The sequence below is a fragment of the Nelumbo lutea genome, chromosome 6 (genome assembly GCF_056320005.1).
Source record: "Nelumbo lutea isolate HS-2025 chromosome 6, American lotus-T2T, whole genome shotgun sequence".
Taxonomy (NCBI): Eukaryota; Viridiplantae; Streptophyta; class Magnoliopsida; order Proteales; family Nelumbonaceae; genus Nelumbo; species Nelumbo lutea.
This window is the reverse complement of record NC_142689.1, coordinates 29,939,823-29,965,995: the sequence shown is the minus strand read 5'-3', so window position 1 is coordinate 29,965,995 and position 26,173 is coordinate 29,939,823. Positions and strand designations below refer to the sequence as shown.

Below are 26,173 nucleotides of genomic sequence, written 5' to 3'. Positions count from 1 at the left end.
TCCATGGACATTTTTTCTTTAGAGATCTACACTTCCATCATGTAGATCTTACAGATTTTATGATTCTTTCTGCAGTTGGGGCAAAAAACAAAAGTTCGTAAGATTTCCTCCTCTATTCTCGTCTATTTGCCTGATATTCCTTCCTATTTTGGGTGTTTTTAACCATGCATAAGGTGATTTCTTTGAAGTTGAAACCCCAAACCCCATTTGTTGACTAAGACCCCCTTAGATGCAAGCCCAAAGCTGAAAGACAAGTGCAGTAAATAACCACACAATTTAATCCACTTACCTAGTAGTTGAATCACTGGAGTTTAGCTACTTTTCTTTTAAAAACCAAGCCTTTTCCCCATGTGACTTCAAGATTGATATTATTTATGAAAAATGATCCATTTACTGATCAAATATATCTTCTCTGATAAACAATTTATATTAGCTATAAACAACCAAATGGGATATAAATTCATTACCAAAATAGAATGGAACCAAGTATGTATCTTGTTCAATTTTCCCAGCAATCAAACACTGGAAAATGAATTTTCTCACACATTTGGTCTCAGCAACCAAACCCAGGATGTAAAATTGAGAAAAAAAAAAATTCATTTCTCATCCCATCCATTCTTGGCAACCAAACGGACCATTCAAGATCACCGGCATGAGTTTATTGCTGGGGCAAGAATCTTCCTGACTCTAATGCCCATGATGGGTTTGGTCATGGACCAACTTTGCATGCATCTGACATGTATGGAACCAGTAATACACAGAAACTAAAAATTTGAGGGCAGGAGGTCTAATACGATGAATTTGATACAGAAAGTACAACATGGCTGGCTGCAGAAAAACCATGGTTCTTCAAAAGCTGTTGGAGAGGACACACACACACCCCCACCCCCCATCTGAATGCATACAACCTATGGGCTTTATAACATTGTTTGGAACAGTACGACAAGTGAACTTACAAACAGCGGAAAAGGCAATAAAATTTGATCAATCTGTCCTCCACTGGTATCATTAAGAGATCCCACCGGTGCTGTTGCATTGCATTCCAGTCCTAACTTCCCTTCCCGGCACTCATTGGCAAACAGGCCAGGGGGATATTTCCCATTAAGGTTTATGTAGCTGAACATGGTTGATGCACAATCGTTAGTGAGGTCATTCAACTCCTCAGAGAATTGGCAAGCAAATTCTTTTAAAGCTGCACAACAGATATTGGGGGGGTACTGGGGCCCTTTGCATTGGCTTGTGATTATCGTATAGTTCTGGAACTCAAAGTTCACAGAGCAACCTTCAGATCAACAGGAGGAAAACATTATTGCATTATCCTGTACTAGCTGGAATAATGACAATTATTTCAAAACTAATGCTATCAGGGACATCCAAACAATGTTTTAGATAGATACTCTGCTTCATATTTTCAGTTTATCTAAATTTCAGGCATCATTATTCACAAATTGATCCGGGCTACTCTTTCTGCAAAATGTTTGACCATTCATCATACATACAAACTAGTCTATTGATGACTATATAAATTTAGATGCCCTGCAAAAGAACCATTAATGTTTTTTAAAATGAAATTTCATACAATAACTTGATATCATATTTCAAATTTTCAAAAGTTCCATATCCTTATCTAATTGGTGCACCTGATCGAGATAGTCCAAAACAATTGCCTTTGGTGGAATCACTCTGTTGTTGAGACAAGGTCTATTTAATGATCCCCCCCTCCCCCACCCCCTCTATGACTTGAAACTCTAGTCAATCATCTAGAAAGTTCCTCAAGGGGCAAATTTCCTACTAGAAAAGAAAATCCTCCATAGAATCTTCACCGCATTTTGACAAGCAGCATACGTACTAAAACATATTACAGCTAAGAAATTAGAAACAAACTCTTCTTTGTTCACCTACGTCCCATCATCATTTCCCATGACAGAATTATGGCTTTGTTTGTTTGCAGTGCATATGCATGGGGGTGCAAACTTTGGTCCACTTTTGTTTCAGATTGTAATTTGTTTGTTTCAGAGTAAAACTGGAAGTGAAATTATATGTTCTGACTTTATATGGGAGATAATAAAGGTGAAAGGAAGGGGGTGCAAAATATACACCACCAATAGGTGCAAAAACATGGGAAAGTGCAAAATTTACCCCAGAATATGGATATAAATTGGCACCATTTTGTACCAGGCTTGGATTTGCACTACAAACAGAACCTAAATAATACTGATACTGCACTGTTACTCTCATAGTAGGGTACAAGTTATACTACTCAACTAAACTCAACTAAGGCTTGCCCCGATATTAGGAGGTTGGCTACATTAACCCTGCTCTGCAATTCCACCCTGCCTAGTGACATATCATTGGAAAAGAACAAAAAATGAAAAACTTTATATCCGTGCAATTCCACCTTCTATCCTTTTTTCCCCTTGGTGTATCTAGACTTAATATCCGTGCAATTTTAGTAGCTTTTTGCTTAATAATGTGATTTTGTCAATGCTTTTATGCTTTAAGAATAAATGTATCATACAATAGCATATCTTTCATCATTACTACATATTAAAGTAATAAAGTCTAGTTAGCAGGAGTATAATTGTCTTCCTGTTTTTACTAGGTTGTTTTCTCTTTTTTCTTGCTATAACTTAAGTAAGGGCAATCTTGTAATTTCACTTTAAGTTATGAAATAAGGTATAAGGGTTGACAGTTAATAGGGGAGTCTAGTTTGAACTCTCTGACTGGAAAACCCTTCTCTTCTTCTCTTCTTCTCTTAACTGGATCCTTCTTTTTTTATCAGCAACCACAAAGAAGAAACATTTCCATTGAGAGCACTTCCTCTCTATTTCAGAGGAAGACTCTTTTGAGTGTAGGAAGCATTCATGCCTCAGGTTTCAGTCATTGACAGTTTTTGGGTGGTTTCCTAGACTCCCTCTAATTGGCAACCTGAAGAAGGGTGTGTTTCGATGTTCAAACTAGTCATCCCAGTTCTCTATCAGTTGTGGTGATCAAGCGGTGTGATGTGGCAGGTGTAGCAGCAGCCTGGTTGTGTGGCTATGAGGTTGTCCTAGTGATTCAGGTAGGTAGTATGTTTTTTTTTTTGTTGGTTTTTCAGTGCTGAAAATTGAGTATAGTAGAATTACAGCTTTGCTTCGTTTTTTTTTTTTTTTTACAAGGAGCCTTCTTGAGTAGTTCTTAGCACTAGCATATTAACCAAGCAACCGGAGCAGTGAGCAGTGTTCCCTTTTTTTCCCCTTTTGGTCTCTTTGGCCCGATGGCTTCATCCAATGGTAGTCTTAAATCTGCTGTAGTGTTACAGCAAGATTTTTTTTAATTCCCAATTGACTACAGTCAAGCTTAATTACCAATTATGTACCATGGGCGAAGTTGGTGGAAGTTTCATCAATTGGGAGAGAAAAATTGAAGTATATCAAGGAGGACCAGCCTAGGAGTGGGCCTGAAGGGTACAATGAGTGGGTACAAGAAAATACCCAGATTATGACATCATTATGGAATAGCATGGAGAATCACATAAATATTAACCTTATGTTCCTCGACACTGCTAAAGACATTTGAGATCATGCAAAACAGTTATACTCTGGACAGGACAATGTGATCTATAAATTATATCAAGAATATTTTACCCTCCAACAAGGTGATAAAACTGCAGAAGAGTATATTATGCAGCCTTGAAAAGCCTAAGGAATGAACTGAATGTATATCAGTTCTTATCTACTGACTTGAAGGTACAACTAGACCTGTTCATGGACCGGGCTTTGCCTCTTTATCAACAGAAAATGTGCAGGCCCGAGCCCGGCCCTTATATAAAGCCCAAAGCCCGACTTATACACAAAATGTCTTATTTTCAGTGTACTTTTATAAACTAATATTATATTAATTTAGCAATAATTTAATAAATTAATAAACTAATTTGTATTTCCTAATAGTAAATTAATGTTTATTAAAAATTTAAGAAACAAATATTTATTACATATTTATTATATGTAATATAAATGCTTTTTTATTATATGTAATAGTATCGGGCTAGACTCGGACTCGGGCCCGAGCCAGGCTTATTTGAGAATGCCCGAGCCCAGCCCAAAAAATGACTGGGCCCGATATTTAAAGCCCGAGCCCGAGACTATGGGCCTGAAGTTTTGTCCAATCCCAAAAAATAATGGGTCGGGCTGTCGGGCTACCCGACCCATGAATTGGTCTAGGTACAACAGATGTTATCTGGGTTGAAAACTGAGTTTGAACCAGTACAGGCTCATATTCTAGGTAGTAATGACCTTCCATCCCTCTCTGAGGTGTTCTCCTACATTAGGAGAGATTCCAATCCACTAAATGGGAACACTCCTATCTTGAAAAGATCTACCTTGGTGCTTGCTAGAAGAGGTAGTGTTGGAAGAGGCATGGTGGAGGTGCTATGAGGGGTGCTAGGCATGGAGTTAGAGGTGGCCATGGTGGTGGTAGAGGAGGATTCAAGGGTGGCAGAAGTGGTAGTGGACATGGGCAGGTTCATGAGTGTACTTATTGTGGTCGTGAAGGCCACACGGTTGATTTCTGTTATGACCTATATGGACCACCATCTACCTAGGGTAACTATGCTATAGTAGGAAACGATGTTGGTAATGGTATTTGTGCTGATAAGGTGCCTACTTCCTTATTGGGGGTCAGGGCACCAAGGTTTAGACCCCCGATACGTATCATTCTAGGACCCCTCCGATACGCCCCTACAGTGGGTGTATTGGGGGTCTGACAAGTTCAGGGTGTGGAGGCCTAAACCAGTCCCCTAACCCAGTTGCAAAAAAAAAAGTACCAAAAGCTATATCGGTTCGCCCGATACGCCCATACCGGCATCTTGGGCGTATCGATATTTTGAACCTTGGATGGCACTACCTCTTTTATCTCTGGTATTGGTAATATACAGCTTAATTCTAGCCCCACATCAAACTCTGTCTTCTATGTACCTAAATATCCTTTTAGTCTATTGTCTGTAAATAAAGTTACTAGTTCTCTTTAGGGGTGGCAATTGGGTGGGTTTGAGTGGGTTAGGTTTGGGTTGAGCTTCAATCCAAACCCATTCAACTTGTCAACCCATTAATGATCCATTTAGAGAAAAATAAATGGGTTGGGTTGAACCCAAATGGCCAAACCAACCCTGACCCAACCCAACCTGCCCAACCCATTAATTTTTCAATTAAAGCATAGAAAAATGCAAAAATTATAAAAAAAACATAAAATGCAAAAAAATAGAAATTATAGAAAATATAACAAAAATCATAGAAAAACATATGGATGAAAAAACAGGATTTGTAGAGAAAATATAGAAATTATAGAAAATACAGAGAATTCAAAAAAGCTAAAAATTAAAGAAAAATAACATAAAATTTTAAAATATATATATAAATTAATAAATACAGTAAAAATCTATAGGGGATAGAGAGAGAGAGAGAATACAACTACAGAGAAGAGAACAAAGTTGAGATCAAAAAAAAAAAAAAAGAATCATGTAAAGATTTGGCGTTGGAGAATCGTGGGGTTGTCTGCACACGAAAAGCTAAGAGAAGCCATAAGAGAACCTCGGATGGAGTCTGCACCCAGAAGGGAGGCCAAGTTTATATGCAACTGGACCTATTTTTGCTATGACTTTGAATGGCCCATAGTACTTGGCAGCTAATTTCTGGTTCCTTCGAGCTGCAATTGTGCTCTATCTGTATGGTTGCAGTTTTAGATAGACCCAATCTCCTATATCAAAGTTGCGCTTAGATCTCTTGGCATCCGCTAACTTCTTCATACGGTCCTGAGCTTCCTTCAGGTGTTGTTTGAGTTGGAGCAACATTTGATCTCTGTTTCTTAGTTCTTCTTTGATAGCCTGCACTCTTGTGGTTCTTGGAATGTATGTAATCAGCGACGGAGATGGGCGTCCATAGACTATCTCAAAGGGAGTAGTTTTGGCTGAAGATTCATAGTTGGTGTTGTACCACCACTCAGCTAGAGCAAGCCATCGGGACCAAGAACTGGGTTGGAACCCTGCAAAGCACCTCAAATAAGACTCAAGGACTTTGTTTGTAATCTCTGTTTGTCCATTTGCCTGTGGGTGGTAAGAAGAACTCAGACGGAACTGGGTATCCTGTAATTTGAAAAGCTCCTGCCAAAAGGTACTGGTGAAAACCACACCCCGATCGCTTACTGTGCTAGTCGGAAGGCCATGTAATCTGAAAACTCTATCCATGTAGAGCTTAGCCACATAAGGATGTGAGAGTGATAAGAGATGGGCATATTTTGACAACCTGTAAACCAATATTTTAAAACGCGGAGGCGTGACACGAGGCATTCCACTACCTAGAGGCATGAGGCATAGTTCAGAACGCAAGAGGTGAGGCGTAGTTCAGAACGCAAGAGGCGTAAGCCTCCCGAACACAAGCCTCCTTGAGAAGAGGGGGGTTAGGAGGAGGATGAAGAGGAAGGGGGGATCTCATTTTTTCTTTATTTTTAATAAAAATCTTTTATATTAAGAAGAATAAAGATGTATAAAAATCTCATTTTTTTCTTTATTTTTAATAAAAATCTTTTCTCTCTCTTTCTTTTTCTTTCCCTTCCCTTTCTTTTCCTTTCCTTTCCTTTCATTTTTTTTCTTTTTTCTTTTTTTTTTGTCTTTTTATATCAGATGTGCATGAGGCGCATGAGGCGTACGCCTCTAGCACGCCTCATGAAAAAAGCACAGGAGGCATATGCCTCCTGCACCTGAAGGTGTACGCCTCAGAGGTGTCAGCGCCTCTAGCATATGCCTCAGGGCGTTTTGGGAGTGCCTCGCCTGGAGGCGTGCCTCCAGGCTTACGCCTCCCACGCCTTTTAAAACACTGCTGTCAACCACTACAAGAATGGTGGTTTGATGATTCAAGGGGGGTAGTCCTTCGATGAAATCCATTGATACATCTGATCATACTTGATCTGGGATGAGTAGTGGTTGTAGAGGCCCAGGAAGGGTAATGTTCTCTGATTTGTACTGTTGACAAACTTCACATTCCTTGACCCACTTCTTCTTGATATCTCTGTGCATCCCACACCAATAACAAGAGGATTTAATTCTTCTCACAGTGTTGTGATACCCAGAATGACCCCCGGTTGAAGATGAGTGGAGCTCATCAAATAATTTACGCCTGAATAGTGATTGGGAGCTGAGAACCAGTTTTCCCTTCTTCCATAGTAGGCCTCCTTTTGACTCATACTTCATATTTTTTCCTACTTCACATGACTGTATCAGTTGCTGGAGGGTAATATCAGCAACTATTTCCTTCTTAACTTCCTCAAGCTATTCAGGAATCACCATAGAAATGGCATAGTAGTCCACTGAACAACACCCGGACAAAGCATCAGTTGCTGTATTCTCTCTACTTTGCCTGTATTTGATGTCATAATCATAACCTATAAGCTTTGACAACAGGTGGTGTTGCATGGGGGTGGTCAACTTTTGTTGTAAGATATGGCTTAGACGTTGGTGATCAGTTAAAATAGAAAGTTTGGACCCTAGAAGATAAGCCCTCCATTTCTGAACTGCAAGACAACTGCTAACAACTCCTTGTCATAAACAGAAAGGTCTATGTTCCTGCCTTGAAGTGCTTTGCTAAGGTACGCAATGGGTCGTCCTTCCTAGCTCAGAACAGCACCAATACCTACACCACTTGCATCACACTCTATCTGGAATGGTTTGTTGAAGTCAGGTAGTGCCAACACCGGTGCAGTAGTCATTGAATTCTTCGGTTGTATGAAGGCCTACTCAGCTGCTTCATTCCATCCCCAATTCCCCTTAAGTAATTCTGTGAGTGGTTTAGCCATGTGGCCGTAACGTTTGATAAACTTACAGTAATATCCTGTGAGTCCCAAGAAACCTTGAAGCTCCTTCAAGGTTTTGTGTTGGCTCCATTCACTCATGCATTGAATTTTAGTAGGATCTACCTTAACGCCTGCAGGGGTAATGATGTGGCCAAGATATTCCACAGTGGAGACTGCAAATTGGCATTTACTGACCTTAGCAAAGAGTTGATTTGTCTTAGAATGCCCAATTTGATTCTCAGATGCTCCAGATGATCGGTCATGGATCTACTATAAACTAAGATATCATCAGAAAATTATGAGCACAAATTTCCTAACATAGTCCTTGAAGAGCTGATTCATCAAAGCCTGAAATGTGGCTTGTGCATTGGTCAGCCCAAATGGCATGACCATGAATTCATGCTGTCCCTCATGGGTCCTAAAGGCTGTCTTAGGAATATCTTCCTCCATAATCCGGATCTGGTAGTATCCTGACCTCAAATCCAGTTTAGGAAACACACAAGCGCATGTAATTCGTCTAACAGTTCCTCAACTACTGGTATAGGGAATTTGTGCTTAATGGTGGCCTTGTTGAGAGCTCTGTAATCAACACAGAGCCGCCACCCTCCGTCCTTACTTCTTTACTAAAAGTACAGGGGATGTGTATGGGCTGTTACTTGGGCGAATAGCTCCACTAGTTAATAGCTCCCGAGCCAACCTTTCTATCTCATTCTTCTGAGAGTACAGGTATCTATAAGGCCTTAAGCATACAGGACAAGTCCCATCTTCTAAGGTAATAGCATGATCACATGGGCATGGTGGAGGTAATCCAGTAGGCTCTTTAAAAACATCATCAAATTCATGCAAGAGGGCTGTCAATTCATGATTATCAACAACACTTGATGGTTCACTACTTAAGCTGCTAAATTTCACAATGAAGAGCTGGCCTGGTTTGCATAAAGATTTACTTGCCTTCACATGTTGAGGGCTGCTCTGTTTAAGGCCCTTTAAAATCCAGTTGTAATCCCCTTCTCTATACTGTAAAATCATATTGTTACAGTCCAAGGTAATAGGTCCCAGTGTTTTGAGCCACTGGATCCCAAGCACAGCATCATAACCAGGTAGGTTTAGAAGATAGACATCGGCTGTAATGGTGTTACCTTGACCCTTCTGCATTTCCCATTTGACTGAACCCTCTCCCCATTGGCAACCATCACCTTGAACCCGATTTGAGAGTCAACAGATACTCAACTCTTTGCAGCAATGCCTGGGTCTAGGAAATTATGTGTAGATCATGTATCGATCAAGATTGTTAAGGGTTTGCCTTCCAGTGTCCCTTGGATCCGCATTGTCTATGGGGAATCTCCTCCTTCCAAGGCATGCAGGGAAATAGTTGGGGCCACTTCTTCGCAGTTTGTTTGGGACATCTCTTCAGTAGGTTCTTCTTCTTCTTCTTCTTCAGAGTCCTTCTCTTCATCTTCCACCACCCAGAAAAGTTTTGGGATCTTGCGGTGGTGCTGGGGGGTGTATTTTTCATCGCAGTTGTAGCATAACCCCTTAGCCCGCCGTTCTCTTGCTTCTGCCGGTATTAGCCTTTTAATCTCAAGTATGGTATTTACTGGAAGCTGTTGGCTAGTGACCTGTTTGAGCCTAGTCGGATCCTGATGAGTAGACCTTCTAATAAGCATCTCCTCTTCTAATAAGGCTAATTTGAATGCTCGAGCCAATATGATAGGCTCAAAATTTTCAACTCCCACTCTAATCTCCGGTTTGAGCCCAGAGATCAAACACCCCACCAAGTATTCCTTTGTAAGCCCGCCCACTCGACTGGATGCATGTTGAAACTCGTCTTGGTATTCAAGTACCAATTGATTTTGAGTCAACTTGGAAAGTCACTCCACATGATTCGATCCTTGTGGACCATTGAATTGAGCATCCAGGGCTGAAACAAATTGTTTCCAAGTAGGTTCTGGATAGAAATCCTTGGACCATCTATACCATTCCATCACCTTCCCGTAGAAACCCATGTTTGCAACTACAACCCACTGTTATTCTGTGACCCCATGGAGGTCAAAATACTGGTGAACCAACAGCAACAACCCATCCAAATGTTGGCCATCAAATCCGGGAAGGTCCAGTCGTGCGGGTTTCCGGAAGGATCCTTGCCCTGAGCCTTCCGATGCCTACAACGAACTCCCATGCATCGTTTTCCTCCTGCTAGTCTCCTGAGATCCTTCTGCCGAGGCCATCTGACTGAGCCTATCCACGACTTCAGCCAGATGAGCTCTCAGTTCTTCCTGTCCTGCCTTAATCTCTTCTTGCCCTCTTTCCATGGCGTTCCTCTAGCTCAGACATTTTTGGAGCCCAACCAGCTTCTAGCTCTGTTTGCCCCCGAGCTATAGCGCCGGAGCACCGCTCAAGAGGGTGGGCGACAATAACGCCAAAAGAAACAATGATATTGCAGATGAACTGCTTTTCTATTGTATTATCGATATACTTATATAGGTAGGCCTCTGGCCGTTACAATGATCATTTCTCAGAATTACAATCATTTGCGATGCAGGGAATCATTGCTAATGATCGTCTCTAACGATTGACATTTGATCCACCGCCAACGGTTTCAGCATCTTTTCCGTATTTGGCCAGGGAATCTTCCATGACCGTTACCTCAGCAGCTTTCAAATGGTGCAGAATTATAGAAGGGGCCCTAAACACTTGTTTCGAAGGAATTGAAGATCTTCTCGGTGGTGGTGCATCCAAGTAAGGGACAAGCATAAAGAAGATCGCATTGGATCCACCGGCAAGACCAAGTGCAGCAGTACCCCCACCAGGAACGTAACAAAATCCTGAAAAGATAATGTATTTGCTGTATGGCTTTTACTCAGCTGACAAATAAAAATTATATGAGTGATCCAATGTGGGGTTAGGGAATCCCTGATCTCTCTATTTAGCGTAAACTCTGAAAAAGTCTTGTATAGGAGAAACTGATGCAAATCTTCTGTGATAACTCAAATTTTTAACCCACTCACCTAAAAACCGAAAAAGAAAGAAGAAGAAGAAGAAGAAGAAGAAGAAGAAGAAGAAGAAGAAGAAGAAGAGTTCTACCACTGCTTCTGTGGGGAAAAACAATTTAAGGAAAGAAATTAAAACCCACTTTGAATATTTCATTCTAGCGAATGCAAATAGCAATGTATTTCAATCACACAAAGAAAAGGCGAAAACTTTTGAGAAGAAAAGAGAAACCTTTTTTCGCCTGAAGGAGGTTTCGAGCAATAGATCCATGAGATTCAAAGGCATTGTCTGCGAAGATTAGACCAAACTCGTACATCAAGAAACAGATAGAAATGGAAGATGAAACTCATCAACTATAACAGATGCATATGAAATCACCTGAAATGAAGCTCGAAGAAGCAGCCAAGCCTGTCAAAAGGAGGAATAGAACCGCAGACAAGCAACGATTCAGCATTATATTTCTTTCCCGTTGATCTCCCTTCTGACAGAATTATCGGAGAGAATCCTCCGTTTTCAGCGGAGAGAGAGAGAGAGAGAGAACGAAAAGACAAGAAGCAGAAAATTTAGGGGCACTTCAGCAATCAAATTTTGAGAGAATGCTCGATCGGAAGAGAAGCCGCGGAATCAAACGTCAGCATCAACAGCTTTAGCAGTGATCGAACTTATCGTGAGTGAGGTGGGGTGGCGCGCGGTTTCGGAGGTGGCGTGGTGCCAACTGGCTCAGTAGGTAAGGAGGCGGCCGAATCTCCTGCCAACAAAATAGGTTCCAACTTCCAACATGATCTAACACCGCATATCTCGTTCATGGTGGGTTTCAATATCTATCAAATTTTGAGAGAATGCTCGATCGGAAGAGAAGCCGCGGAATCAAACGTCAGCATCAACAGCTTTAGCAGTGATCGAATTTATCGTGAGTGAGGTGGGGTGGCACGCGGTTTCGGAGGTGGCGTGGTGCCAGCTGGCTCAGTAGGTAAGGAGGCGGCCGAATCTCCTGCCAACAAAATAGGTTCCAACTTCCAACATGATCTAACACCGCATATCTCGTTCATGGTGGGTTTCAATATCTATCAAATTTTGAGAGAATGCTCGATCGGAAGAGAAGCCGCGGAATCAAACGTCAGCATCAACAGCTTTAGCAGTGATCGAATTTATCGTGAGTGAGGTGGGGTGGCACGCGGTTTCGGAGGTGGCGTGGTGCCAACTGGCTCAGTAGGTAAGGAGGCGGCCGAATCTCCTGCCAACAAAATAGGTTCCAACTTCCAACATGATGTAACACCGCATATCTCGTTTATGGTGGGTTTCAATATCTTATGTGTATTTTTAAAGGTAAAATTGAAGTAACAATGATTCATCAAACCATTTTAGTATATATATATATTAGAAAATTCATTTATTTTGTTTTTTAGTTATTAAGCTTCAAATTTATTTCTTTTTATAACATTATGAAAAGTAGCTAAATCAAGTGTAATTGCCTCATAATTGATGATTTTTTAATTGCTAATTTATTTAGTTAGTTGTAGGGGAAACTTGGAATCAGATTCCGCTACCAAGATTTGGGGATGGGTTGTGTAGTCTTATAAAGCTAAAAAAAATGTGTTTAACATAAAATCAATAATCAAGTTAAAAAAATTAATTTTAAAATTGAATTGATGAAGATAATCAAAAGCTCACATAAAGTGTTTTTCAGTGCATTTGATTATTGAACCAGAACAATCTATGAAACAAATCTATGTTAAATAAAGAAAGAAAACTTGATAACCCATTCAAATGAGCAATGATTTCTTTAGACTTTTATATAATAAGAAGATTAGTCTACCCCGTGTAAATTTGAGTTTTAACATAAGTTTGGGTCCAAAATCCAAACTAGGGTTCATATTTTGCTTGCTCTTAATTTAACCCAATCCGTCTGGTTTATATCTCTACTTTATTAGAAAGATCCAAAAGAGATTAAGAGAGATTAAAGAAGAAAAGAGGAATTTAATGGGGAAGGGGAGATGTTATAAACATTGACTCTTAATAGGGAGAGAGAGAGAGATTTAAGAATGGTCTTATTAGAGAGTAAATATGGAATTTATGATAGACAATAAAGACCCATGAATAGAGGTGTAAATTGGGTTGTGCTCCTTGCAACTTAGCACGACGGACTGTGGTTCGTGGCAAGCACAGCACAATCATATGGGTCATGCCGAGCCTAGTGTTTTAGGTCCATGGGTTGGCACGGCATGACACGACCAAGAGGGTCGTGCTGCCCAAGGCCCACGTGTCGACACAACCCATATATATTTATATATCATATATAATATGTATATATATTATATTAATATATATATATATAATTTTATTTTAATTTATTTTATTATTGCATATAAAAACAGTTGTATACATTAAAATTCATATAAAATAAAATTTTAAGATCTTTTTTTAATTTTTTGTCTATTTATTAATTTATGTTAAATTAAAAAAAAAAAAGCATGACTTGGCTCGGCCTGGCCCAAGACTCAACCTATGGACCAGTCGGGCTAACCCCCCAAAGTATCCCAGGGGAGGGAAGCACGACCCACACTTTGCACAAATCGCACTGATTTACACCTCTACCCATGAAGGTTTTAATTTTGACTTATTATATTTGTAATGATTTAAATTAAAAATAAATATGCACATGTGCAAAAAAAAGGAGAGGATGAAGTATGCATGAAGCCATGAACTCTATGGTGAGAAGACCCATCATCTCCTCTCTTCTCCTCTAGTAAATGCATACACGTGTTACATGTGGCAATTTCTAAGAATGATGATAACATTTCAATTAGTGTTCTTATCAAAACACACGTAACAAAAATAAGTAATTGAAGCATAGTGTAACGAGTATAATAAACATGACAACCAATCCGAGCTACAACACTAAATAGGAAGAGTGAAGATATGGTTAAATCAACACAAAATATGTCAAACGGGTGAGACATGGGTCAAAACAATTGGCCAACCAGGTTAACCCATCACCTGACCATGATTTTGGGTCCATTTACCACCCAATTGCCTATTTGTAAAAGATGATTGACTTAGTTAACGACATGGTAACCTAATTGAACCATTTCACCAGTTAGTTGGATCATGAATTCAACATGAATTCTCTTTTTTCCTAATTTTTGTATCTCATTTCTATCATTTATAAAAAGAATTCTTATTTATCACACTTATTTTTTTAATATTCAAAGAATATAATATTAGAGATGTGTCTATTTTTTTTTTATTTCTATATTTTATAGAGCCTTATGTGTTTTTATTATTTAATTATTACATCAAGGAATGATCCTGACCTGACATTTGAAATGTTAATCCACCACTTGAATGGAAAAATAATTTTGCTTTTGGTTGATTTTAAATTTTGTATTCTACTTTCATCATCTTCTAAAGTATTTTTAGTTTTCATATTTATTTTTGTTTAACATGATGAATTATTTAGTTTTCATCATCTTCTAAAGTATTTATTAATTATGGCATCATGTTTTCACCCCTTTAACCTAGAAGATTGGACCTTTGCCCTGCCACCTAGATATAAAAAAAGGTTCCATTTTTGTATCAACTTTAAATTTTGTATTTCATTTACATCATTAATAAAAATAATTCTTGTTTATCACACTTATTTTTGTATAATATGGTTAATCTGTAATGTTAGAGATGTACCCAAAGTTGCTTTATGTTTTTTTTTTTAATTTTTATTTAATTTTTTTTATTATGACATTATGGGTTGACCAATTTGACTCAAATGGTTAAATAATTGATACATCACTTAGACTACATAAAAATGGTCTCATTTCTGATCAATTTTAAATTTTATATTCTATTTCCATCATTAATAAATACTTCCAATTTATCATACTCATTTTTGGTTTGCCATTGTATGGTCTAGGTATATTTTCTTGTTCTATTTTGGTGTTTCTCTTGTATATACTTCACTTTTTCTTTTAATATATTTCTATTTTATTACAAAAAGTATCATACTTATGTTTAAAATGACAAATATATAATAACAGAGATGTGTCCAAAATTTTCCATAAGTTTTCTTTATTTTTTATATTTTTTGTATATTTATCTATTTTTCCTTTTTATTACTTAATTATGGCATCATACGTTGACTTAAATATACAATTCAATGATAAGAAGCAAACCTTAAATATACAATTCAATATACAATTCAATGACAAAATAGGAGTTAATGCCTTAAATATGGGACTTAATGGGAGGGAATTGAATGAACTGAACAGTAATGTTCAATTTCAAAATGAGGGGTATTTTAGTCAAGAAAAACTCCAAAAATCTAAGGCCTCGACCTTACTTTTTATGGTAGCATAGATATAGATAGATATATAGATTGAAAGGGTGTTGGAAATGTGTTTTGTTGGCAGGAGATCCCAACTTGTAAGTAAGGTAATTAGTTGATTGTAGGAATCATATTTCCTTTTCACAAGAGCCTCCTCACACCCACACCACTTGAAGTCCTTATATAAGGGAGATATTCCTGATGTACACTAAAAAGAGCTATGAGGTGGGTCTAAGAGGATTCTATGATGAGAAATTTGAAATCTAGTTATAGCAGATACTTGAGATTGAATCCCTCCTTCACCAGGGTTGGGTAGAATTGCCAATGGATTGTGTCTATCTGGACCAAACCAATTATGTTGGTTCTGTTTTCTGTGTTTTTTTTTTCCTGATTAATAATTGGGCTAGGGACTGGTTTTTTCTGTTCCAAACTGATTTATCTAATTAATAATATATAAAGGTCTCCTTGATTTTTTGCTTTCATGTACTTTTTTTTTTTACATTTTGTGTTTGAAATGATAAATTTCAGAGTATATAAAAGATAATTTTGGTTAAAACACTTATTTTTATCAACAAATAAATAGTTTACTATTTTATCATCATTTTTATTAAGGTTATATTATCACAAATGAAGTTTAAATTGTAATTATAAGAGATAATTATAGATGTCAAGTATAATTGGGTTTGATCACTTGTTTATCTTATTGAACTAATTAAATAACCAACCCATTGGTAGTTCTAAGATTTAGGGTGTTATGGATTTGGGGGACAAGCTAACAATTTTCCTATTGGATATCCAGCCTCCTTAATCCAAACAGGTGGGGTATGAAGACTATTATGGCAAGGATGGGGATGGGGGTAGAGAATTAAGGAGTGAATATATATACACATAGATAAAAAGAGAGAGAGAGAGAGAGCGAGAGAGAGGACCCTTGCGCTGCACGGGCATTAAAAGAATTTGAGGCAAAATGAGCTAGGGCGTGCAACTTGGGTGGGTCCAACCCAAGCTTAATCTGGTTCAACTAATGCCTTTGCATAGGTTCGACTTGAGTTTTTCAAACTTCAAGTTGGGCTGGGGCCAAAAAGCTCAAGCATAACCTAAACTCAAGTTGGGCTTGAGTTGAGGCCTTGGGTATCCTGAGGCACACATGATCCCATCTTAGCCCACTCAACATTTTATGATATACATATCTATATATTATCACTTTATTCTACCAGAAAATTGGGCTATAAAGCTAAACATGCCTAGGCCCAAGCCTACCCCAAGATGTTGGGTTAAGCTTAGGTTGGGCTTGGATTAGTGAAATCGGGCTTAACCTTGAGTTGGGTCAAGCCTAAGCTCAAAGTTTGAAATTTAGGATTGGGCTTGAGTTGACCCTTAAAACCCGACCTAACCCACCCATGTTGCACCCTAGAAGGAGCATTGCGACATTCCTAAAATTTGTTAATTTTAAAATGGAATAGGGGATTTTAAATTTATAATAATTAAGTTTAAAACTAATAATTTTATTAATTTTTATTTTTGTCAACAAATTTGTAGTATAATTTTATTTTTAAATGAATAGCAAAATATAAGATTTATTTGTTGAAAATAAAATTTTCTTACTTTTTGCTTATTTTATTAATAAACATTTATTAATTTGTATTACCTTTATTTTAAGTAAAACTTTAATAATAAAAATCTATTAAAATAATTTTTATTAATTCATATTATTTTACCTATATATTTTATTACATTATTAATTTGTATTAACTTTTTATATATAATTCATATTATTAATTAATATTTTTAATTATATAATCATTTTCTAATTTAACTAAATATATTAATTTAATTAATTAATAAAAGTAAGTTAACTAAATAATTGTAACTGATTAAATAACCATGTACAAATTAGGAGACATAAAGTTAACTAATAACTAATTAATTAATTAAATTTATTTAAGATAATGAAGTTAATTAATTAAGGTAATGACATTAAGTCAATGAAATGAATTAAGTTAAAACTTTTTCTCTAATTTTGTCCAACATTACACTTGTGCATTTTCAGAATTTTTGTAATTTTTGAAATTTTCAATAAAAATAAAAATATTAAATAATATTCACTATTAAATAAAAATAAAAAATATCCACCAATTACAGGAAGTATTAAACAATTTAAATAACTGTATATTAATATTAAGCAATTTAAATTTCATAATTGTTAATATTTTCAGTGATTTGAATTTCAAAGTTTCAGTAATATTTTAAGTGAAAATTTTATATACTTAAAATATTCACTGATTATAGAAAATATTAAACAATTTAAATAACTGAATATATTCAATATTTTCTATTAATAAATAATTAGTTCCAACATAATAGTTATTGAGACAAAAATATTAGTGAGCGGAAAACATAATTAGTTCCAACATAATAATTATTGAAAATAAATATTTCCAATAAATAAATAAAATTTATTGAAAAACTTAAATTATTTAAACAATTACTGAAATCAAACAAATATAATTAAACGGTTTACTACAATTAAGATTAACACATTTTTATTGAAACAATTGAAAATAATTATTTTCAGTAAGAATAAAAATTATTGAAAATTTTAAATTATTTAAACAATTTCTGACATCAAGCAAATTTAATTAAATAGTTTATTGTAAGTATGGTAACAAATTTTTACAATAAAACTCAGTACAGAAAATAAAAAGCATAGTTTAAGTAGTTTGTTTGGGACTAACAGTATGATGGGCCGGATCTGAGTGAGACAGAGCAAAGATTCGACACATTTGAATCGTCGTTATTACCCGTTATATATCTATTGTGATCGCTCAAATGGGTGATCGTAGTAGATGCAGCGCAAGTAACATAGTGTGAAGCATGGGTTGCTTGATTTCCAAGTGAAGTGGCAATGAGTAGTTAACACAATAGCAGTATAGGTATATAGGCCGGAGAAGGTATGAGTAGAGTAATTAACAAAGTAGTTAACAAATTTGGATTAGCTGAAAAGCTTTAACTGTTCAGCGGGTTGTGTAATCAATAATGAGGTTTTACCTCAGTAATAAATTCATGAACCCCACTATAAAAGATAGTGGCCACATATATTTGAATACTAGCATAGAACTTTATCATTGGTTCCACGACCTTCTGAACAGTTAAAGCATTCAGCTAAACCTTGTTCATGTTACTCATCTGGAGTGGAGGATTTTAATCGGAAAATGTATGCTAGAGTTCTCGATTTCATGGCACAATGGGGTGGAGGTTGGACTACAAGAGGAAGAGATAGCAGTTTAGAAACATTGTTTTAATAATTAGGAGAAAGTCAAAGATCCCTATTTTCATCAAAACTTTTGTCTTGCTTGTAGTATAGGATTCTCTTGAAACACAATGGGGCCGAGGTTGTAGCGTTGCTCTACCTTCAAATCCAAAGATGGTTGAATTTCAAGAGAGAAGTCGATGGTTTAAGACAATGGGGCGGGGTCCCTATTTCGATGCTTAGAATGAGAAAGACGAATATACATGGATAGAATGCTATTTTGATGATTGAAGAAAATACCTTTTGCCTTAGAGGAGAAGATAGAAATGCTTGGTTGTATCGTCTGAGATGATAGAAAGGTCTTGTTTCAATTGGAAGAGAAAGCAAAGCGATGGGTTAGTAGAAGTTATGGATAGGCTTGGGAATTAACAGTCCTGTTTTGGGTAGAGAGAAAATCACGATTTGAAATTGTGGTTGATTATATGGAGAAGAAGTATGGACAGGCCCAATTCAGATTTCTGATTCTACTGCAGAACTATAAAATTTCAAAATGTCAAAAACCTCCATTCTATCCGTGAATTGGCATCAATTCCAAGCTGAAATCCACAACAAATGTACTTTGGGCCTAAAAATTCTGACCCTGGGCTGAACCCTCATTCTCCCTTGATTATAAGTCTAGCTCTCTCTTTCTTTAGATAGAGTACCTGTAATTTTTTGAATTGAGAAATTGCGATTCTATGATTAATACCCTGTTGTTCTTGGCCTTGCCTTATGGCTTAATAAGAAAGGTGGGTAAAGAAGTTTAAAAGGTAAATTAGCAGAACATGAGTGGTGGGAAGGGGGAGAAGAGAGAGATTCAAGGAGAATGTTGGGTTGGGGTAACGGAGCAAGGAGAAGCAAGGTGACGTGACAATTCACGTCTCTCACTAATATATAACAAAAATATAATAACAATATTACTAATAATTTACTAACCCATGCCTGAGTTTACCAACTTAGGCCCAACCCAAGCTTAACCTAACATCTTGGGCTGGACTTGGGCTTGGGCATATTGAGCTTTATAGCCCAATTTCTAGATAAGACATATTGATAATATGTAGATATGTATATCATAAAATGTTGACATAGGATCAAATTGGGTTGGGTTGAGCTTAAACTACCCAAGAATCAACCTAACCCAACTTGAGTTTAAGTTAGCCTTAATTTTTTTGGCCTAAACCCAGCTTGAAGTTCAAAAACTCAAGCCCAACTTGTGCGAAAGCTTGGGTTAAACTGGGTTGGGCTCAAGTTAGGCCCACCCAACCTAAGGTACACCCCTAGCTCATTTTGCCTCAAATTCTTTTAACAAAACTTGTGCATCGCAGGGTCCTTGCTAGTAATTAATAGCATCACTTTTAATTTATAGTTGCTAATAGTAATATTAATTACTAAGAATAGCAATATTTTATGGTATATTTTAATTATTCACAAAAATATTTAATAATTATTCTTAAATTTTATAATTAGTATTTAGAAAATTATTAGTAAATTTATAGTTATAGTTAATAATTCTTAATTATGAATTAACAGATTTTGTAATTATTAATGTACAAAGATATTACTATTATTAACAGTAATAATAGTTAATTGAATAATCAATTTAATTATTCATGAAGTAATTATTAATTTTTAAATTTTAATATTAATAAAATAATTAATTATTACTGGTAAGTAATTAAATTTTTGGTAATATATCACCAATTAATTAATCATGAATTATTATTATATCACTAATATTAATTACTAAAAACAATAATATGTTTTGTTATTAAATTTTGGCACTTTTTAATAAATTATGGTTATAAATAATAGATTTTAAGTGAATTTTGGTATTTTCAATTAGTTCTAAAAAGAATTAATTAAATTTGGTAAACTATTAGTAAATTGTCAAAAACATTAGTAATTAATCCCAAAAATATTAGTAAAATGAAAATTATTAATTATTAAAACTAGTAATATTTATGAGAATTTTTAATTAATCATAAAAATAATTAATTTATTTTGGTGTGAGTTATAACAAAATAAAAATAAAAATATGAATTATAAACAATAGGTAATATACCATTCAAAGTAAATGGGTCGGATTAATAAAAACCAAACCATATTCGATCTAATAAACAACATCACTTTAGTTAAATGGATCAAATAGAGAGAGAGAGAGAGAGTTGAGTTGAGCTAATTAAGGATAGTAGTTATTTGGGTAGAGAGAGTGAGAAATGTGAGTTGTAGAGAGAGAGAGAGAGAGAGAGTTGAGTTGAGCTAATTAAGGATAGTAGTTATTTGGGTAGAGAGAGTGAGAAATGTGAGTTGTAGAGAGAGAGAGAGAGGTTGAGTTGAGCTAATTAAGGATAGTAGTTATTTGGGTAGAGAGAGTGAGAAATGTGAGTTGTAGAGAGAGAGAGAGTTGAGTTGAGCTAATTAAGGATAGTAGTTATTTGGGTAGAGAGAGTGAGAAATGTGAGTTGTAGAGAGAGAGAGATATTTTAGGTAAAATATATTTAGCTAATTGGGAAATGGAGATAGAGGGTGCTGAGTTGGCTTAATAGAAGTGGTGGGAAGGGGAGAGGAGAGGAGTTCAGCTTTTGTTAGGGCAAGTTCATGCTCGCACCATTCGAGCAGACCCTTGCAATTGCATTGGGAATATCTCCCATGAAAGAAAATCACATAAGTATGAAGATATTCACAATGCAAGGTTGTAAAGGATGTTAAAACGGGCTTTGCCATGACCGAATTGGTAATGGAGCAAGGAGAGGCATGGTGATGTGGACCATCTTGCTATATATATATATATATATATATATATATATATATATATATATATATATATATACACATAGGATTATTTTGTGAGGTAATATATAAGTATATATAAGTATTGTAAATACACCATCTATTTGTAAGATTGCTCATATTTCATTAACAAAGATAATACATTGTTGTCTTAGCACATCATCTATGTTTAAATTATATGAGTTAACCAATGTATTGTCTCTTAATATTATAATATTATAAAAAGTTATAATGGACTTGTGAAATTGTGAATTGGCACATGACATGCTTGGAGATGTACTTACATTTTACTAACTTGGGCAATCTTCAAGAACTTTGTTATAGAGGATTGGTGTATACATTTTACTAATTTGAGTAATCTTCAAGGTGGAACAGAGGATTGAGTTTAATGCATGTATATAGATTATATTTAGATATAAGGAATGGTGTTTAGGTTGCAAATTGTCTATACATAGCCAAGTTTGTTGGACTTCAGGGCAGGAAACCATGAAATGAAGAGTGGTGTCATTCAAAGTTGGATGCACTATCAAGTGTCCTGTATATGGTGTTACAAGTTTGAGCTTATTGCTAACTATAAGAGTCCTTTCCAAATTGCATTTAAACAGTGATTTTTAACTATATGATTGGTTTCAATGGAAATCATGCCAGTACAAGATTGGTGATAGATGATAAAATAAGCTCTATGGTCTTAGAGACTAATTTTAGGACCTCTTCTATGGTCAACTGATTACAATGGACAAAAATAAGACAATGGCAATGTACCAGGGCAGCTTTGTAAGAGGATGGCTTTCGGCATTCCTTTTAGCAACATGTGGAACCCATAATAGTCTTAACTATAGTAAGAATGGCTTGTTGGGTTTTAAAAAGGGGATAGCTAGAGGATGCTAGAGGATGGCTTACAACAAATTATTTATGGAGACAACTAAATGAATCAAGGCTGGATAAACCTAGGAGCACTAAAGCTGAATGGTTGTTGTCAGTAGATTACAAAATAATTTTTCATTGGAGTTAACCCAATGCTATTTTCTTTTATTTTCTTTTTTGGTTTTACCATAAAATAGCAAATAGGTAAGTAATAGTGAAATTTTTTTCTCAGGTCTTCGCATCAAGTAAACACACTATATATGAATGAATTGGGTCCAGTAAGAATTATGTGACAGGTGAGAATTACGAATATTGAGGGAAAAATAAAATAAATGAGGATATTGACCCTTTTTTGTGTATGTGTGGGGGTGGGGGGGGGGAGGGAGGGTAGTGATTGAAGGGATGAGAGATTCATCATATGAATAGCCGAACTCTATAGGTAGGTTGGGAAAATTTTCAAAAATTCTCTCTCTCCCATGTGGGAGTCACATTCCCTATTTTAGAAAACTACATTTTCAATGATCAATCTTGAACCCTAAACCAGATCAGATCTGAAACCAAAAGGTAGGAGAGGGATATACCTGATACAAAGTAGCAACAACTCCCAACGAAAGTGTTCACGCCCAAGGAAAATGCCAAAGACTGCTTCCACTGAAGATGACACAGCATATGGTGGATTAGAATCAACAGGTGGTTATTCAACAAGAATTGAACTCTTCAACAAGAATTCGATGGAGGGTGAGTGAGCACGACTTCAGATCAGTTTTTAACCAAAAACTGATATCAAGAACATTTCTTGATTGCTCCTACTTGTGGAGATCGAACTGGCAATGTCGGCAATAATAGAAGGAGGCAAGAGTAGAAGATGGGGTCAATCTAACTGGAGTTGTCTTCTCTCTTGAATCTGTAAAGCTGAGGATGAACTGGGGTTCGCCCTCCACTTCTATTTATAGCCATAAAGAGAGATTCTCCTATTCCCATTAGAAGTTTCCTAATCCAAATCTTATTTGGATCTGGACTCTCTTTAAGAGATAAAGATAAACCCTTATCTTATCTGCAAATAAAGATCAACCCTCTTAATCTTATTAGGAGTTTCCTAATCTAAATCTTTATTTGGATCTGAACTCTCTGAGTGGATAGGGATAACTCCCTATCCTATCTGCTGATCTAAATCCCAGAACCGCCCCCTTTTAAATAATCATATTATACCAATTCGAATTGGGCTTTAGGCCCATTAAGTCCATGTGCTCATTCAGCCTCCAAACTGTTGCCCAGTTGGGTATCCTTGCATGGCATGAGACCCAAACATTGATCTACACATCAACCACATGGGTTCAACCCAACTTCTGTTACAAGGCATGGCCGAATTCATTATAGGAAACAGTGAACCCCTAAGTCCATCACCATGGGCTCTTAATGGGCCCAACTCTTACACTAAGTGGTCATTGGGTCAAGCCACCTTATAAAAACCCAAGGATTGTGGACAGATGCAATATTAGCCCATCAGGTATTACCCTCAATGGTCTTACACTTAACCTCTCAGCTCATAATGGTCAAACACTGTCCGACAAGAGATGACTTCTGCCTCGGTTGCAAGCAACGGTGCTGCACTCTCTATTCACATGGATACTTGGAATTAAAACATTTTGCAAACATTTTGAAACCATAATATATATATATATATATATATATATATATATATATATATATATATATATATATATATATATGTATATCTCTATATAAATATATTTTGCAAAACAAATTTCAACGATTGAAATTGGCTGCCGGCAGCTTTGGTTTCCATCAGAGAAAGTGCATCCCCGATCATTCACTTTGTCCGACAAAGGGGCTGATTCTGTCACTATGATCACCCACTCAGATGAATTCTTGGACTGTCCCAACATACCCAGGTTTTGACCCCCTCTAAGGATCTCACTGATTGGCATATCAAAGACAGCCCAATCTGACAACTAGTGCAGTATCATAATCGAATCTAGGGGTCAGGTGTTACATTCTAGTTTTGTCCATCTATCTCCAAGGTATAGGGCAATACTAGAATTCTGGTCCAGTTCAGGGTTTCAGGAAAACCCACACTGCATGTACCTCATGTCTCACCCTGGCAGCTGAGACAAGCTACCCCAACCAAATTGGCGGCACATCAGTGTCAGCTTTGGCAGGATAAATCTCCTTAGATCTATCCAATGGCTGTGAAGATTCTAAACTAACACAAGTCTCATATGTGTCCAGTTTAAGGGTATTACACAGAAACACACCATAATAGCATGAATCAAATATGTACTTTATTCATTTACATTAAATGTCATAAGGTACATCATTCTGATTGGAGATAAGGGTATACAATGTCTAACAGTAATGATATCTAGATGAAATGAGCATAAACTATCTTTTGTTGGAGAATAAATGAGCATAAATGTGATTTATAAATCTAGTAGAACTTTTGGATTTATGGTCTGAATAGTAGCATCTCACCAATGGAGAAGCTAAAGGTGTAATTAATTCTTAAAGGGTTACTTGATGCATTATGGGGGAGTAGTATCGTCCACTACTTGAATTGAAAGGGGGCAAAAGGATAGCTTCTTGTATGAAGGATGTTGCAGACTTTGGCGATGGGAAATCTGTTGGTGGAATTTTCTTTTAAGCTGGTGGATTCACTTTATTACTTAACTATGATAACCCCTTCAAGTTGGATTGGATCTGTATTCCATCCAATTTGAAATGTTGGTACAAATTGGTCATGCAACTATGCAAGTGGCTATGCAAGATCCAGTTCAGATCATTTACTTATTATTTTGGTCTATGAAAAGAGGTAAAGAAGAATACTTCTATTTGAGTTTAAATTATGGGAAAGCTAACAATTGGAGGAAAACAAACTCAAAGATAATTAACAACATAAAATGATTGATAAAAAACAACATAAAATGTACTAAACCTACAAAACAAATAATATAAGAATTCTAAGACTATAGTGGATTGCACACTCTAAACCAAATCAATTAATGCATGTTTCAGTTATCCAATGTTCAGATAAAAGTGGGAAAAACTGAAGTGCCAGAGTGTACAAGAAGTCTAGTAGGTTCCTTGGTTACCTGAATTGAGCGGATGACCTTATTGTGTTGGGAGAAGCCTAGAACCTGAGTTGAGCGAATGACCTTATCTCCAGGCTTCTAAGAAACGTATGCCCAGTAACCTACAAACAGTAAGATAGGGAGGTAGGCAAATTGGGACTGAAAAAAAAAGAAAAAAAAAAAGCAGAGAAGTATACCTAAGTTGAGAGACTACAAACAATAAGAGAGGGAGATTGGCAATTTGGACTTAAAAAAAGAAATAGAGAAATATACCTGAATTGAATGAACAACCTTATCTTCACAAATGGCTTGAGTGAGTGATCTAATCTCCGTAGATAACATAAGTTCCATGACGGTGAATTTACAGAGGCATATATGCTGGCAACCATTAACTTAGAATTAACTCAAAGATTTTAAAAACCAATATTCTACTGTTAATAACAAGATGGAGACACTAACAAAATTGAAAACAGGCTTTGTGATTTCTTAAAAGTCGGTATTCTATCGTTAAAAGAAACAAGACCGACATCTTAGACTTAGAATTAAATCAGAGCCTAACAAAATTGAAAAATAGGCCTCTTCAAGATTTCGAAGAAAGACCGGCCTCTTAGAGATTTCTTAAAGCTACTCAATGTTCTACCATTACAGAAAGTAGGACCTTAAAGAATAACCTGCGTCAAAATCGGGAAGAAGTTAGGTTAGGTTAAAACCCTAGAAAAAGTTGACCCTGTAAATGGAGTTTCGAAAAGTAAATCCGGTTTATATGAAAGATAAAGTGCTTTCCACACAGAGACAGATAGATGCTTAGCCATTTCAAATTAGAGAAAATGTCAAGGGTTGGGGACAGAAGATGGAAAAGAAACGTTGAGTAGAGGGAGAAAATGGTAGAGGAAAATTTATCCTCCAAGATGGGAGAGAAATACAAGTGCTTAGGCATTTCAAAATAGAGAAATTGATCCAAAATGGGAGAGAAGAAACACAAGTGCTTAGCCGTTTCAAAATAGAGAAATT

The 26,173-nt window shown here is 36.3% G+C and overlaps 1 protein-coding gene across 3 annotated transcripts; it reads right to left on the bottom strand.

Annotated features, from left to right (window-relative positions):
• Positions 1–771: 771 nt before the first annotated feature.
• Positions 772–26,173, bottom strand: LOC148848277 (GPI-anchored protein LLG1-like). Of its 3 annotated transcripts, XM_088949032.1 has the most exons (7): positions 25,834–26,028; positions 25,436–25,540; positions 25,184–25,284; positions 22,655–22,724; positions 11,191–12,046; positions 11,044–11,100; positions 772–1,282 (listed from the first exon to the last, which is right to left on the bottom strand). In XM_088949032.1, exons 5-7 carry the CDS (start codon positions 11,264–11,266, stop codon positions 918–920), a joined length of 498 nt encoding a protein of 165 aa, XP_088805158.1. In that variant the 5' UTR covers positions 11,267–12,046; positions 22,655–22,724; positions 25,184–25,284; positions 25,436–25,540; positions 25,834–26,028; the 3' UTR covers positions 772–917. The 3 variants fall into 3 exon arrangements, with proteins under 3 accessions (XP_088805158.1, XP_088805157.1, XP_088805160.1); XM_088949031.1 differs by lacking the exon at positions 22,655–22,724 and having other exon boundaries at positions 25,436–26,173; XM_088949034.1 differs by lacking the exons at positions 772–1,282; positions 22,655–22,724 and adding an exon at positions 10,259–10,646 and having other exon boundaries at positions 25,436–26,173.

Bases quoted from the DNA above. Each gene is read 5' to 3' on its own strand.
- LOC148848277 (XM_088949031.1), bottom strand. From the start codon at position 11,266: ATGCTGAATCGTTGCTTGTCTGCGGTTCTATTCCTCCTTTTGACAGGC. The intron at 11,101-11,190 runs GTGATTTCATAT...TAATCTTCGCAG, and splicing joins TTCTTCGAGCTTCATTTCAG to ACAATGCCTTTGAATCTCAT. The intron at 1,283-11,043 runs GTTTCTCTTTTC...GTTGATCTGAAG, and splicing joins CCTCCTTCAGGCGAAAAAAG to GTTGCTCTGTGAACTTTGAG.